Raw genomic sequence first — 14,515 nt, 5'->3', positions numbered from 1 at the left:
ATTTCTGTCCAAAGTTGTGGAAAAAGCTCTCTGAGCTCCTATACAGAATGTTTCAAAAAAGGGATTCCCGTCTCTAGGATTGATAGAAAACTAAATATTTGGGGTTTTAGATACATCCAATGAATTTGTTTTTATGTCTGATTCTCATAGAGGGCGCTGGTTACACAGTTCGTACCACGTAGTATTGAACATAACTTTTTCAATATTAGATTTATTAAACAAAATTTCAAGTGAACTTAAATATCAGTTAATTTATACCAGAAAGGTACCTACTTTTGCTAAAACTCGATACTGTGGACCGTTTTCGGAATATTTTGATTTGAAAATTATGAAAATCATAACCCTTCAAACGTTATTAATTATTATTATTAATTAGTAAGCATTATGTCATTTAGAATTTTTATCTCGTAAATGATGAAAAATTTTATTCTCACATATTTTGGACGTATCGCACGATATTGGCAGAAAACTCTCGAGAGAAAAAAGTGAGGAAAAACCCGGTAGTCTAATTTAGTAATGTACACTTACAAGGATGGTCCTAAAAGTACCTGGCTCAAAAAAAAAACAAAAAAATTTTGGAAAAAAAATATATTTATTTTTCAACGTTTATTTTTCAACCTAATCTCCTTTTATATACACTCCCAGCGATTTGATACTCTTTTTATAACGAGAATCGTCAACCTCCTCAAAATAGTCATTAACTGCTGACATCGCCTCTTCATTATTGAAAAATCTTTGACCAACAAGCCATTCTTTCAAGTTTAGGAACAGAAAATAATCCGATGGGGCTAAATCTGGCAAATATGGCAAATCTGGCATTAGGTAGCAATTCAAACTTTAATTCATCAATTTTGGCTATTACCACGGATGTGCCAGCCAATGAATTATCTTGATGGCATAACACTTCCCAAAAAACCGACGCCTGCATAGAACGGTATTTGCATCTCTCATTATCCCTTTTCAGTTCTTTCGTTTCGGGTGTGATGTGATGGACCTACGGTTATATAACGGCGGTAAAATTAAGTCAAATCTTGCCAAACACTCAACGAAAACATCTTCACGATGCTGCTTTTGTTCCATTGTGAGCAAATGCGGCACCCATCTTGCGCACAGCTTTCTAATGTCAAACTTTTCAAATAATATGCGATGTGCCACATTTTATGAAATGCCTACTATGTCTGCTAGCTCGCATACTTTCGGTCGAAGATCATCCAGAACCGCTTTGTGGAATTTCATAAAAATTTCTGGATTTGTCACCTCATTTGGTCGACCCCAGCAATGCTGGTCTCCATACTTTACTGTTGATAACAAAGGAGCAGTCTCAACCAGAATAGATTCAAGCTCGGTTTTTTTATTGTTTAGGCTAAGACCTTTTCAATCTTTTCCATGTTTACAAATTCACTGAAAACATTCACGCGTCTACAAACTTGAAACAGGCCAGATACTTTTGGGACCGTCCTTGTACAAATCCAATTAGAAGAGTAGATTATTATTAAAAAAAATTGATTAACATATTAATTAATGGATTGTTTACTAATTTACGTTAATGGTTTCAATGATGTAACCTTGTAATTTTAAAAATATAAATGTGTAAAAAGGGCAATGCGCAACTTGACTTAGTTTTATAAACAATGGAGTGTCAATGAGACAAAATGATTTAATTATTTCTAATTGTATGGAATGAGTTAGTGGTGTATTGAAACCAAATCAAATATCGTACAAGGACTCTTAATGAATTCAAAATAATTTAACCCAATAACTTCATTAGGCAATAGCGGAAAATTTCACTTTCACGCAAATTGGTTACATTTTTGTAAATCCTTTATTTACTCGATGCGATAAAAAAATACGATGCATTATTTTATCAAAAACTAAGTAAAAAAGTAATATCTTGTTGAAGTATTGCTTTTGGCTAGGAATGCACTCATCCCAATGTAGTATCCATGACTTGTAGCTCTGCTATGTCGTTGGGCATTTCGATTTCAGGAATAGTATCTTACCGTTTCCTTCTAATACTTTTCTTCATTTACGTGGAGAGCTAAAGGCCAGTTGGTACTAAATCTGTTGAGATAGACAGGAAGATCTTTAGCGTCCAAAACTTGTGAGTCAAAAGCGGTTTGTGGAATCGTGAAGAATAATTCCACTACTTCTTATGTGAAATTAAAGCAAAAGAGAGTGAACCCTATTACACTCGAGTAGTTCGAGTGGTGCCTGCCGTGTGGAGAGCCTGTGGATATTGATCTTGAACTTCTGTAGGTTGTAGTTTGATGCTGATACTACAGGCTTGCACTTCTCCAAAGAAAGGAATCTCGATAAATTGATATTTTGGGCGTCTGCAGGCGAAATTGGTGTTTATGAGCCACGTCTGCCTGTCGAGTCGAAACAAAACTTAATGTTAATATTGTTTAGACAGACTGTCCAGCAGAAACGTATCCCTGCTTGTCCCATCTCGAGGCGAGGCTATGAGACATGTTTTAGTTGAGTAGCTTCTGTAAAGTCAAAATAAGGTTTAAAAATAAATATTTCGTATCAAATGAATTACAGTGTATACGGGACATAAAAAGGTATTTTGTCACAAAATTTAGTGAAAAAAAAAATGTTTTTTGTAAAAGATAAATATCAAAAATCAAAAACTCGGTTTTCTGAATGTCCCACATAAATTTTGAGGTTATGTGAAAAAAGTGTGAGTACAAAAGTAGTAGATCTTCTCATTCCCTACAATTTTCCTATTTGACTTTTTTCCATAGGACTTGTAGTTTTGACATAAATCGTTTTTTACCCTTAAAAACTCACCCCCTTTCCCTTGCCGGCCTCAGAACGCCCGTAAATTATTTTTCCTCTTATTTTTATCATATTCTCCTCTTTTTGAATTTGGTTCACTACTTCTATTTTTTATGGTTTCAAAAATTAACGACCCTTGTGTAATCCACAGACCCAAGAAGTGATTAATATTATCAGAAAATAAGTGAGATATGATTTTACCAGTCAACAAAGGATTCACTCTATTTACCGATAGATTAAAAAAGTTAGTTTAATAAACATTAAATGTTAAATAAACAAGATCTTTCTTTTAGTGAATTTATTCTTTGACACACAATTTTTCATACATATGTTTAAAAATGTTATACTATGAGTAAATACATTTTTTTAAAATTAAATTACAAATTACTTAGTCTTAGATTTTTTAACATATGCCTTATAATAGAAATCTGAAAATAAAAACAACAGAAAAATATTTTGCGTTACCGTTAAAAACCCAATATATCTTGGATAATTACAAGTTGGCCATAATAAAATTTTTCCAAAGATAATGATAAATGTCAGAAACTGGACCTAAAACAAAATAACCATTTTTTTGATATATGAATTTGTAATAGTTTCTGTAGTTGTATACGGTAGCTGCTACCAAAGTATTGAGATATGGCAAAACTGATGTGAATATGTCAAATCCGACATTACCATCATATAGTGGACATTTTTAATGGTAATTGTACTCAGAACGTGTTGTCATGCTAGTGATATTTGTGTTGTTTACAGATACTTGGTACGTTAATTTTGATAAAAAAATGGAATTAAATAGCGATGACTTTCTATGACTTTCGACGCGGTTTCAACCAACAGCATTGTATAAATCAACTCGCTTCTACTTTTGGTGATGAAGCACCATCTCGAGTTACCGTGCTTCGCTGATTTTCCGAATTCAATTTTGGTCGCACTTCGCTACAGGATGAATTTCGAGAATGTCGTTCAAAATCGGCTGTTGTGCCAGAAAATATCGATGCTGAGCCAAATTCAATAAAAGTTGTTCGCGCACGAAGCACTTTGAACAAAATGGTTCACTGTTTTTTGAGATAACTGAGCTTGTCGCCACCATTCCATTAGAACAACGTCTAACGGTCAATTCTGAATGATACACCAGCGTCTGTTTGACGGAAATGTAAAATCAGGGAAACCAAGCACATAAGACGAATCATGCTCCACCACGACAATGTGACCTGTCACACATCATCTTCTTCCATTGCCTGCTTCATTATAATCACGATCTTCAGTCATGCGATTTATATTTACGGCATCACGTACATGGAACCAATCTCGAAGGTTTTCCAGCCACGAAAATCTTTTTCTACCCCGGCCGCGCCTGCCTTTTATCTTCCCTTCCAAAATCAACTGTAGCAAGGCATATTTTTGATTTCTAAAAATGTGACCAAAGTAGGAAGGTTTCCTTTTCTCTACAATGGTTAATAGTTCTCGTTCTCTGTTCATTCGTCTTAGCACCTCGTCGTTGATCACCGGATCCTTCCATGGTATATTAAGGATCCATCTAAAGAGCCACATTTCAAAAGCTTCCACATCAGTTTAAATAAAAACGTTTTTAAGCATTCAAAATATCGAATTGTTTGTCATCCGTTATACAGTCCTTGCTTGGCACCCAATGATTTCTCCTTATTCCCTTATATCAAAAATAAATTGCGAGGTCAATATTTTTCTACACCTAAAGAAGCAGTTTTGGAGGTACCTCAATTGGAATGTAGAAACTACTTCGACAATTGGTTCAAATGCATGCAAAAGTGTTGATGGAGAATATCTTGAAAAACAATGAAACGATTTCCAATTATAAATATTTGCTTTTATTTGCTAAATGTTAAATTAGAAAACCAAAGGTTATGGAGTAGCAAGTTCACTGATTCCAAGAGCAAGTTGGAAGAGTTGGAGGTCCAGAAATGCATGAACATCACGCATATTCAGCACTTGGAATAATCTTCCAAAAAAAAGTGCTGAAGATCTTCGGGATGACTTGTTTGTTCGAGCAATCGCTCTCTTGAATTTACAATAAAGAGTGCAGTCAGAAGTCGAATAATAAATACAAATCCAGATCGGTGCTTAAAAATTAAAACAACATATTCCAGATATAATCAAACTATCAAAGACATGCAAAATCAAGTATCTATCTATATTTGTGTTTTTTTTTTCATGCATAAACTATGTTTAGAGCCGTTTATTTCAAACTTAAATTAAATGTATAATATTGAAACGAAAATTTTTAATGACCTTTCACTAAATTGTAGCTTCGGCATTTCAAATAGTTACTTAGTTTAGCTTAGCTATGCTAACAGTGTTTAACTGCTATACACTATTCTTACAATAACAAAAAATTCCATGGTGCGCCATAGAACGTACATCTACTAATATAATTTACTTACAAGTTGCAGTTGTGTTAAAGTCTTTTTAAAGGTTGATTTATATTTCCAGTTGGGATATATAGCCGCTACAAGGTAATAGGAAAACATAACGCAATGTATAATTGTATTAAGAAGAACAATCCAAGCTGTACTTCCTCCACAATTGTATCTCACTCCGATCCAAACTCCAAACATCATCGCTGAGTGATGATAAAGATGTAAGAAGCTAATTTGGCGATAGCTTTTCCTTAGAAGAAAAAACAACTGAAATAAATACAGGAATATTAACTTCCAAATTCCAAATAGAATCTTATGTTTAGATTAAGATTTAATGTCATGCTGAGCTTGGGTTCTTTCCCACCCCAGTAGAAACTAGCCCAGATAATTCTATCTAAAGCTCTTCCTTCGAACACCGTAAATAATACCACATGCATGAAACCTCATTCGCAATCGCCAGTTTGGCTTTAATAACCACCACGCTACTGTACTGTGATTTCGAACATAACATATATTGCTTTAGAGCTTATGTTGATTACCCACGCCTTTGATAAGGTTTAGCAGGAAGGAATGCAGTAAAAAATAGAAATGAACCATATACCTTTTTTGAAATGCTGAAGTCTTACCTAACAGAAAGATATTCACAAGTATCGATGAAATTCATGTAACCACAAGGCAATTAGTCTAGTGATCACAGCTCCTGACCCACGAAATGCCAAATGCCAAATTTCGGAAAAAGTTAAATTATCAAAAATGTAGTTTAAGAAATTTATTACAAAAAAGGTCCCCTGTGATTTTTCCTTAAGAGCTGTCATTTCTTTGTAAAATGCGCTCAAACTTCTGGGTCGCATCTTACTAAAAAGTTTTCGCGCCACGTAGAGTCTGAGGGAAATTACGTCGCCGGCTGAAGAAAAAACTGCATCGAAAACTCAACATTTCGGGACGAAAGAAAGTGCATTTTACTCGTTAGAGTCTCTACTTTTCAACTGCAACTGCAAAAAATTCAGACTTGTGAAATTTTCTTGAAAAACAGCACGAAAGGGATTGGTTTTTGCTGGTTGCCTGGGTGAACTTGAAACACATGTGTCTGTTTCTCTACTACATCCAGCAGCGAACCCTTGCTTGAGGTTATCAATTAGACGATTACTTTTAAAATGAGACCAATTATAACTCCTAACTCACTATAGGAAAAAAACTACTTTTAATAATAGTTAACAGGTTTGCCAACTTTTTGATAAGTTGTTGAATATCAGCCATTTTCGCAAATTAATCAGAAAACTAAAGCATACATTTTGTAGCTGAGTTGTCGAGCTTCAATTTCCTCCCCAAATAAGTTTGTAATACCTTTGGTTTCCCATAAAAAATTTGAAAACTCCAAAGAGCTCCAAAACAACATTTTTTTCTTAAATCTTTTTGCGATTTTCGGGGGTTTGGTTTTAATGCATCATACGGGGGAAAACGAAATCTTACGTGATAGAGTCACCCTCTACAAAAAAGAAACCTCTTTCTACTGGGAGAGTTTCTTCAATACATCAGCCGAAGATTCTACGTATGCAGAGGACGCCGTCGGAGCAAAACGGACAGACGGCAAAAGACATTTTATTAGTGCACGTGTAAAATTTTAACGTTAATTGTTGAATGAAAATTGTGAAAAGAAAATAGTGAAAATAGTAGAAAAGGAACCTAATGGGAGTGCTTCAAGGTAAAAAATTAATTGTGTTTCTTTTTTAGTACTCTTTGATTAGTGAAATGTTGAATTTTTTTTATTATTTTAATCGTGATTTTTTTCGATAAATCTGAGAATGAAGAAGACGAGTCTGATGTAAATATTCATAGCAAGTGTAGTTCTGAGTGTCAAGTCGTGAAATAAGGCTTTACTATAAAATGTGGTTAGGATAGCAGTTTACTCTTCTTATACGGTTTTACTGGTTGCGATACAATTCAAGGAAAGAAAGGTGTCTTCAAGTTGTTTGAACAAAAATTAAAAGTTGAATCTAATCACAGAGAAGCTCTTAAAGCGTTTCGAAGGTTTGACAGTACAGAAGAGTGTATAGCTGAAAATCCAGTGAATGCAGTTCTTGCTTTATATAATGCGCCTCGTAATGTCTCTAACCTCGATTTATATAGATATACGTGTTTTTTAAAGGTTGTTGTTAAGAAAAATATTGTCAATGCAAAGTCTCTGCAATACCAGCTTAGATCCAGTAAAGTGCGGATGGGAGCTTCGAGACATTTTGTCACTGAAAGCAATGAAGCAACCACCAGCGTCCTCAGAGATCTTAAAAATGATTTTTGTAACTGCCAAAAAGGTTGTAGTAAGTTGTGTATGTGCAAGAAGGCTGGACTGCTATGTGGAAGCCTGTGCGGATCGTGTTTACAAAATTCATGCGCGTATCTGATTCCTGCTGACTTAGGGGAAGAATAACTTTTTGACGGAGAGACCAGTGAAGACACCCTGACGAGCAAGGAATTCCTCTTGAAAGAAATGCTCGAGAGTGATGATGAAATCGACCAGATTATAATTGATTTCTTATATTCGAATTTTAATTTTTTCTCTATTTTTGATAAATGTTTGAATAAAGTCTTCATAAGAATAGGGTTTTCAAGGATTATCCATGTGCCGCACTTAAGTTTAGAGTACTTATAACAATCAAGATATTAAAAGAGAATTTCTGGCATTTTAGAGTTTTTTGTAGGTTGAGAAAAATCATATTTGAGCTTCTTCGAAGATAATTTTCTGCTCGTAATTTTCAGAAATTTACCTCTAAATTTCAAGTATTTTTTCAGTTATCCGCAAAAAAGCACTGTTGAAAAAGTCCAATAACATGAAATTCGCTTTTTGTAAAAGTAATTTTGGTATTAGAAAAAAACCACACCAAACCTTTTTTTTAGGAAATTTTTTGTACTACATTTTTCATCCCTTCACTTTTTTCGAAATTCGGCATAGATTCCGAGTTTTTCCGAGAAAATTCGAAATTTTGAAGCGGCCAAAATTTTGATGTTAACTTTTACTGTATCGATAGAGCACCCTCAGAACAACTTAAATTGAGAAAATCGGCGACATAACTAATTTTCGTGGGTTTTGGCTACAATTGGGCTGTACTCACTGGGCTAAATGTGCTAGGATCTATTCTATATCTTCTTTTTATATCTTATAGCAAATGAGATTACAACTTGACCAGATTTAAGCTCAATTTACAAACTTCTACGCTCACAGCCTCACTGACACCCTCGCTAGCGTTAAACATAAATTGAATAGATTACGAAGTGCTCGCGTTCAATTTCACGACGAGTTCGCGCTGGAAGATGGCGAATTTTTATATTCGATGCTCGCGTTCCAGTGCCTAGCCAATAAAAACAGATATCCAGGTCATATGAACACGCTTACACAGCACCAATAACTTAATTCGAATATAACTAGAATAGAAAAAACAGTAACGAATCTGAAAAATGCTGAAACCTAGAACAAATGAAATAGAGACAAGATTTCATGAAATGACATTTATAGTTGGTCCAAATAGGGGCAGTAGGGGCAGCCAATTAAATCCCTAACGACAGAGGAAAGTTGAACGTAAGAGTTTATCCAGGAACATATACTGGCTGATTGCCTGATCATCTCAATTATTTATTACGAACAATATAACATAGCATAACATAGCATTATAAATATAGCCATCAACCAATAAAGAGACTGAAGAGATATCTAATGGATCTACTCAACAGACGATGTGTTAATGCTTGTGCAGGTTAGTACAAACTGCTTAGCTGTACACTAATAACTTCTACAAAAATAAATAACAATAAGTTTCAAGGGTTGTTATTGAGTTTTATGACTGTAATACATCATAAAAAAATAGAGATTTTGCTTCATTTCTTCTTGAATAACGAGATGAAATGAAAAAAAAGAGCAAAATAGCTTACCCAAAGAGGGAATATATCTAAAACTTTTACAGACAAATGATAATGAGACTAGAGATTTGTATAAAAGTTAAATTACAGTTGTCAAAAAAGAAAGGTAGCTTCATGGCATTGATTTTCAACTTGGTAGTATAAGTAGCTTGTTCATAAAACATCGTTGTTGTATTGATTGATGATAAAATGGCTATGTTTATGTGATTGAGGTACATCTTTTCATGTGGGATTGAAATTACTAGAAACTTTTCGTTCTCCTCTCTGGAAACGAAAAAAACATGATTTATTCCATAATTATGTAACGAATATTCTGAAGACTCAGTACTTGATTGGCTATTGGCCACGACGAATATTAAATCACAATTTTTTTTAAATCACGTCTAGATATCGCAGTATAAAAAAGCATTGAAATATAAAGAATAAACTTGTGTTTGTTGGATTCTGAATAAAAAATATTATGTTAACTAGTGGAAACGTTTTTGGGATACAACTGAAAACTTCATAGGCTATTTACCAGGATGAATATTAAATGATATTTCCTCAAACCAAGTGAAAAAATTGCGATTGAAAATATACTTAATAATGATACTTTACACTTCAAAGTCATTGCTTACGTGTATGCCTCATATATTAGTTTGAGTTTTTAGTAATTTGAAAAAACAAAAGGGTAGATACCCAAAGTAAAATTTAAATTCACGCATCCACGTCATTTGATGATTCAATTTCTCTTACTATTATCGTAGAATACAATGAAATTGTTGACGCTGAAAACCTTATTTATCATGGATTATAACACGAAACTATAATTTATGTGAATACTAGATTGTTGATAATTTAACCTCGGATAATTATCCAATTGACGTCTTATTTACAATTTTACTAGTAATATTTTTTTTCAATATGTGCATACTTTTTTACTTTGAAACTATAACCACCTACCGTATCTCCGGCGTCAAATATTTTTAAATACATATAAACTATTGCAGCTTGTACTAATAGAGAATCTCTAGGTAAATTGTAATCCACTTCTGAACATATGGCAAATCCCGTTTCACTTAAAACAATACTACTCTGAAAAAAAATTATTAAATACTATAATGAAAATCGTGAATAGAATGTGAAAGAAATAGTTAGTTATCCTTATAGAGCAGGAGAGATTGGCCCAGTGCTTTTCCGCGATTTTCTGGTTCCTGCCTTTTGGAATACTGAAACAGTATAGAAATTACTCACAATTCCTGGAAATATTCTTAGTTTACCATTCATATTTTTCTGGGAAAATGGGATTGTCTTTGCAAAAACTTGATCCTGCCACGATTTTGTGATTCATATTATATTTATAGAACGATAGCTCATCATCAACTTTATTATGAAAATTTATTTGGCAGGAGGGTTCTGATTCTGCCCATATAAACCAAATAAATATATTTGGTTCATAATTATAAAAAAAATGTTGATAGGACATTCTGGCCCTTGGATTTTCAGTCTGAGCTAAAGGGTAATAATCAGAAAATTACGAAAAATTGATTATTCTTCTTGCATTTTCATATATCGTATTGATTTTAGGTTCCTTCTAGTTTAAAATTAGAATATAAACCTAAATTCAAGACCATATCTGAAAATGCAAGGAGAATAATCAATTTTACATGATTTTCTGATTCATACCTTATATATTCCTTAGACCTTTTGATATATTAATGCTTCTAAACGGTTTTGATTTTAGGTCTCTTTTTTTTCAAAATTATTTTTTTTTAGATAATTTTAAAGACATTGATCAAAAATTGACGTTTGATAAAGACTGAAATTGAGTCGAAAGGTTTCTATTTTTTCATCAATCTCATTTATAATCAATTCTTAACTAATTGATGTAGATTAATTTGATTATTGTTATATATTTATACATATTTGTACTGTAATATCAGTCCCAGGCGATAAGGCGATAAGGCGATAAGTAGCGTAAGCTAGGAATATATAAGAGGTAGTACACTTTCTGTTCATCTTGATTTTAGGTCCCCTCTGTTATAAAATGAGTTTTTTTATAATTTTTGAAAGACAGGTAAAAATTTGACGATTCGACCACTTTCAGTCTTTATCAAAACATGAAAGTGTTCGAAACGTCAAATTTTTATCAGTTTTTAGAAAATTATAAGAAAAAACGAATTTTCTAACAAAGAAACCTAAAGTCAAGACGATTAAGAAACATAAACATACATAAAAAGTCTAAGAAATAAGAAATATATCAGCCTTAGAACCCTCTTAAGCCCCCCTGCAAAAATTTTGTTAATGAGATAATAAAGTATCGTTCTATAAAAATAGCAGGAATCAGCAAATTTTAGGACACACTTTTGTTTTTTTTTTTGGAAAATACAATTTTCTCATGAAAATGTCCATGGGAATTCTAGGAGCTTTCCAGGAATCATAAGTACTTTCTGTACTTATTCAGTAGCCTAAAAGACAGGAATTTGAAAATTACGGACGAACTTCTATCCAATCCCTGCCGGTCAATTCTTATCAAAATGTTTTTTGCTAGTATACACTTTTGATAATTCTGAATAAGTTCAAGCACCTCCTTCCAAGCGTGAAAAAAACCGAAACATTGGAGGATTATACGTGAAGTTAGTATTACAATTTGCTTGCAAGAAAATTGTTAAAAGCCTCTAAAAACAGGGAGAAACATAGATTGTAGATTAAACCAAACTTACAAATTTGGAATAAAGAAGTTAAGACGAACCACCAATGTTTCATTTTGGATACCAAGGAATTATTGAATGGAAAAGAATTACCAAAAATAAGACTCATCTATAGATGTACCTAGAAAGTACCTCAACTAGCAAAGAATTGGAAAAGAGTGACGATGATAACATTGAGGGATAGTAAATAACTGAATTTAAACTAAGCATAAAAAGCATAAATAAGCATTGTTCGTAAAAAAACTTGATTCATGTAAATATATTAATTGATTAATTTTGAAAAAATTTGAACGAGTTTCGTGGGTGACTTTTTCTTTTTTCAAAATTCAAATGATCAATTATAGACTATACTGAAGTATATTTTTAGAAATGCGTTTGAAATTTTCTTTTCACAATTAAATTCATAGTGGGTAATACAATAAATGTGGATAAAAAATGATGAACAAATACAATTAATTCGTAAGAGTAGATGAATTATATACTTACACATATTGTTAAAATAAAATTCATTATTATTTGTATTATATTATAAATAATCATAGCGGTTTTAACATTATAAGGTTCTCTGCTTAGCATTAATTTGGGTCCTAGACTTTTGAAAAAGTAAATGTACAACCCAATAACTCCAATCAAACATAACGGTGATTTCGTGAATAGTTCTTTGTCAGTCCTAGGATCTACAAATAAAATAATAAAGTATTATTCATGTTTTGACAAAAATAAGGTCTGGGATATTCAATGAACAATATTGGAAGTGGTAGCAGAAATAATTTCTTGTTGTTGCAACAACGCGGTCATTTTGGGAACATTTATTAAGATAACAACGTTTTATCTTCAAATATATGTCCGAAAAAATGGTTTGTACTGGTATTACTTATTGCTGGGTTGGGTTCGAAAACGTTAAAAAAGACGAACATGCAGCATAGACAAAATAACAAATGAAATTTATCGTATTTTATTTTCGATAAACACTGGTAGCAAGCAAACATTGTATAGTTAGAATATTGTCTGGTTTATTTTCCAAAGAGATTGAAGAAGAATAAAATGAACGTTGTCGATAATAAAATATACTTAATGTAGTTTAACTAAGCTAGTGCAGTAGAAGATTCACGCATATCAGTCCATAATATCAAAATGGGAAACAATTAATTTTTTTTTAATAACGTGTACGCAAATTTAAGTATTAAAATTTCTATCATCTATGGATTAACACTTTTCATAATAAATTATTCATTTTATTTTATCATTAACCTCGTGTCGAGTTGAAATACTCACCTTTTAATTCTTCTAGTTTTAAATAGCCCTCGTATAATCTCTTTAACACGTACGCCATGATGACCGAGCTGTTTGTCTACTGTTCAATGAAATTTTTCAAGTTTCAAATCGCAGTCAAATTATTTTAGTGTGAAGTATTAGCATATAGGGTAAAACACGTATTTGGTTAGGTTATTAGAAAATATTTCTGTTCTCAGAAAAAATAGAACTATATTTAACAAAAATAGAAGAATATACAAGGGCTATATTGTTTCAAGAATAAAATAGAAATAGTGATACAAAAAGTGATTAAAAATTACGGTCTATTAAAAATAAGATAAAACGATATTGAATTGATTGATCTCAACATAAGGATTGCCCCTATTGCTAACAATGCACGTTTCTCAAAATTATATCCATAACTAGAAGATGTTTTAAAAATTTCTTTAAAAATGGCTTTCATTTGCTTTCTCGTGGCATTATCAATGTTGTAGCTATCTAAAACTTGGGATTAAAAAGAAACTTCTGGCACGGCGGGATTTTTTGATGAAATTGGTACAAGTTTTCTTGACTTATATATAAAAAAAAACTATCGAGATTACTCTGTACAAAATTGGTGACCTATTGGCATTAATTTTCAAAAAAAAAAACAAAACAATGTTTGATTTGCATATTACCGTAAAGGATTATCGTGAATCAATTAAATACTAGAATAACGTTAATTCTGATATTAGAAACCGTTATGGGTCCATTATGAGGAGTTAGACAACAATTTTTTGTAGAATGCACCTCAATTGATACATTATTATATGTTTTCGAATCGTCAAAATGAATTTGTATGAATTTAATAATCTATTGGTATCAATAGGCTAGTTGACAAAACTTGGAAATTAGTTTAAAACTATAGCTTAGCATCTATTTCACCCCACAAATATATTTTTTTAAGAAAAGTGGGTTTTTTACGTTAGCATTTTCAAGTTTTTAGAAATGAATTTGAAATTGACCGCGAAAAACGCCAAGACTGTCATGGCGTCTTAAATAACGTTACACGTGTTTTTTAATAAATAATGAATTCTTCTTATTATAAATACTGTATAGTGCCCTAATGTGAAAGTACAAAGATAAAAACGCCAGACAAATTATTCACTATAAATATATACGAAGAAAGTGGTTAAAATTGGAAGGGGTCAAGAAACTCTTATTTTATTAACTTATTCCACAAATTATTTCTGTGAAGATCATTTTAATGTGAGTATCATACAAAACTTGATGTATCTATTTATAAATGTACAAAATCTACCATAATATACCACACATAATATATAAAATGTTATGACTTAATAAAGTTAAATTTATTGAAACTTTGTATTCGCTAACCTCAAAATCAGTTAAGTATTTTTATTCCACAGTGGGTAAATGTGACTCTCTGACTGGTAATTGTTAATTAAATAAGACTTTGTTTGTTCTTCACATAATACTTACATA

At 32.2% G+C, this 14,515-nt stretch overlaps 1 protein-coding gene across 1 annotated transcript in view; it reads right to left on the bottom strand.

Moving 5' to 3' along the window:
- LOC130902363 (uncharacterized) overlaps positions 1-13,278 on the bottom strand; it is a 40,084-nt gene extending 26,806 nt beyond the window's left edge. The window contains exons 1-5 of the mRNA XM_057814458.1: positions 13,052-13,278; positions 12,263-12,453; positions 10,029-10,160; positions 5,202-5,444; positions 3,170-3,333 (exon numbers count right to left, since the gene is read on the bottom strand). Of these exons, the coding sequence (XP_057670441.1) occupies positions 3,170-3,333; positions 5,202-5,444; positions 10,029-10,160; positions 12,263-12,453; positions 13,052-13,109 (788 nt within the window). The 5' untranslated portion in view covers positions 13,110-13,278. The remainder of the gene's footprint in view (positions 1-3,169; positions 3,334-5,201; positions 5,445-10,028; positions 10,161-12,262; positions 12,454-13,051) is intronic.
- Positions 13,279-14,515: the final 1,237 nt, after the last annotated feature.

Source organism: Diorhabda carinulata, chromosome X, assembly GCF_026250575.1.
Source record: "Diorhabda carinulata isolate Delta chromosome X, icDioCari1.1, whole genome shotgun sequence".
In the NCBI taxonomy this organism is placed as follows: Eukaryota; Metazoa; Arthropoda; class Insecta; order Coleoptera; family Chrysomelidae; genus Diorhabda; species Diorhabda carinulata.
Note: the sequence above shows the minus strand (reverse complement) of the source record. Positions and strands in the feature narration are given on the sequence as shown.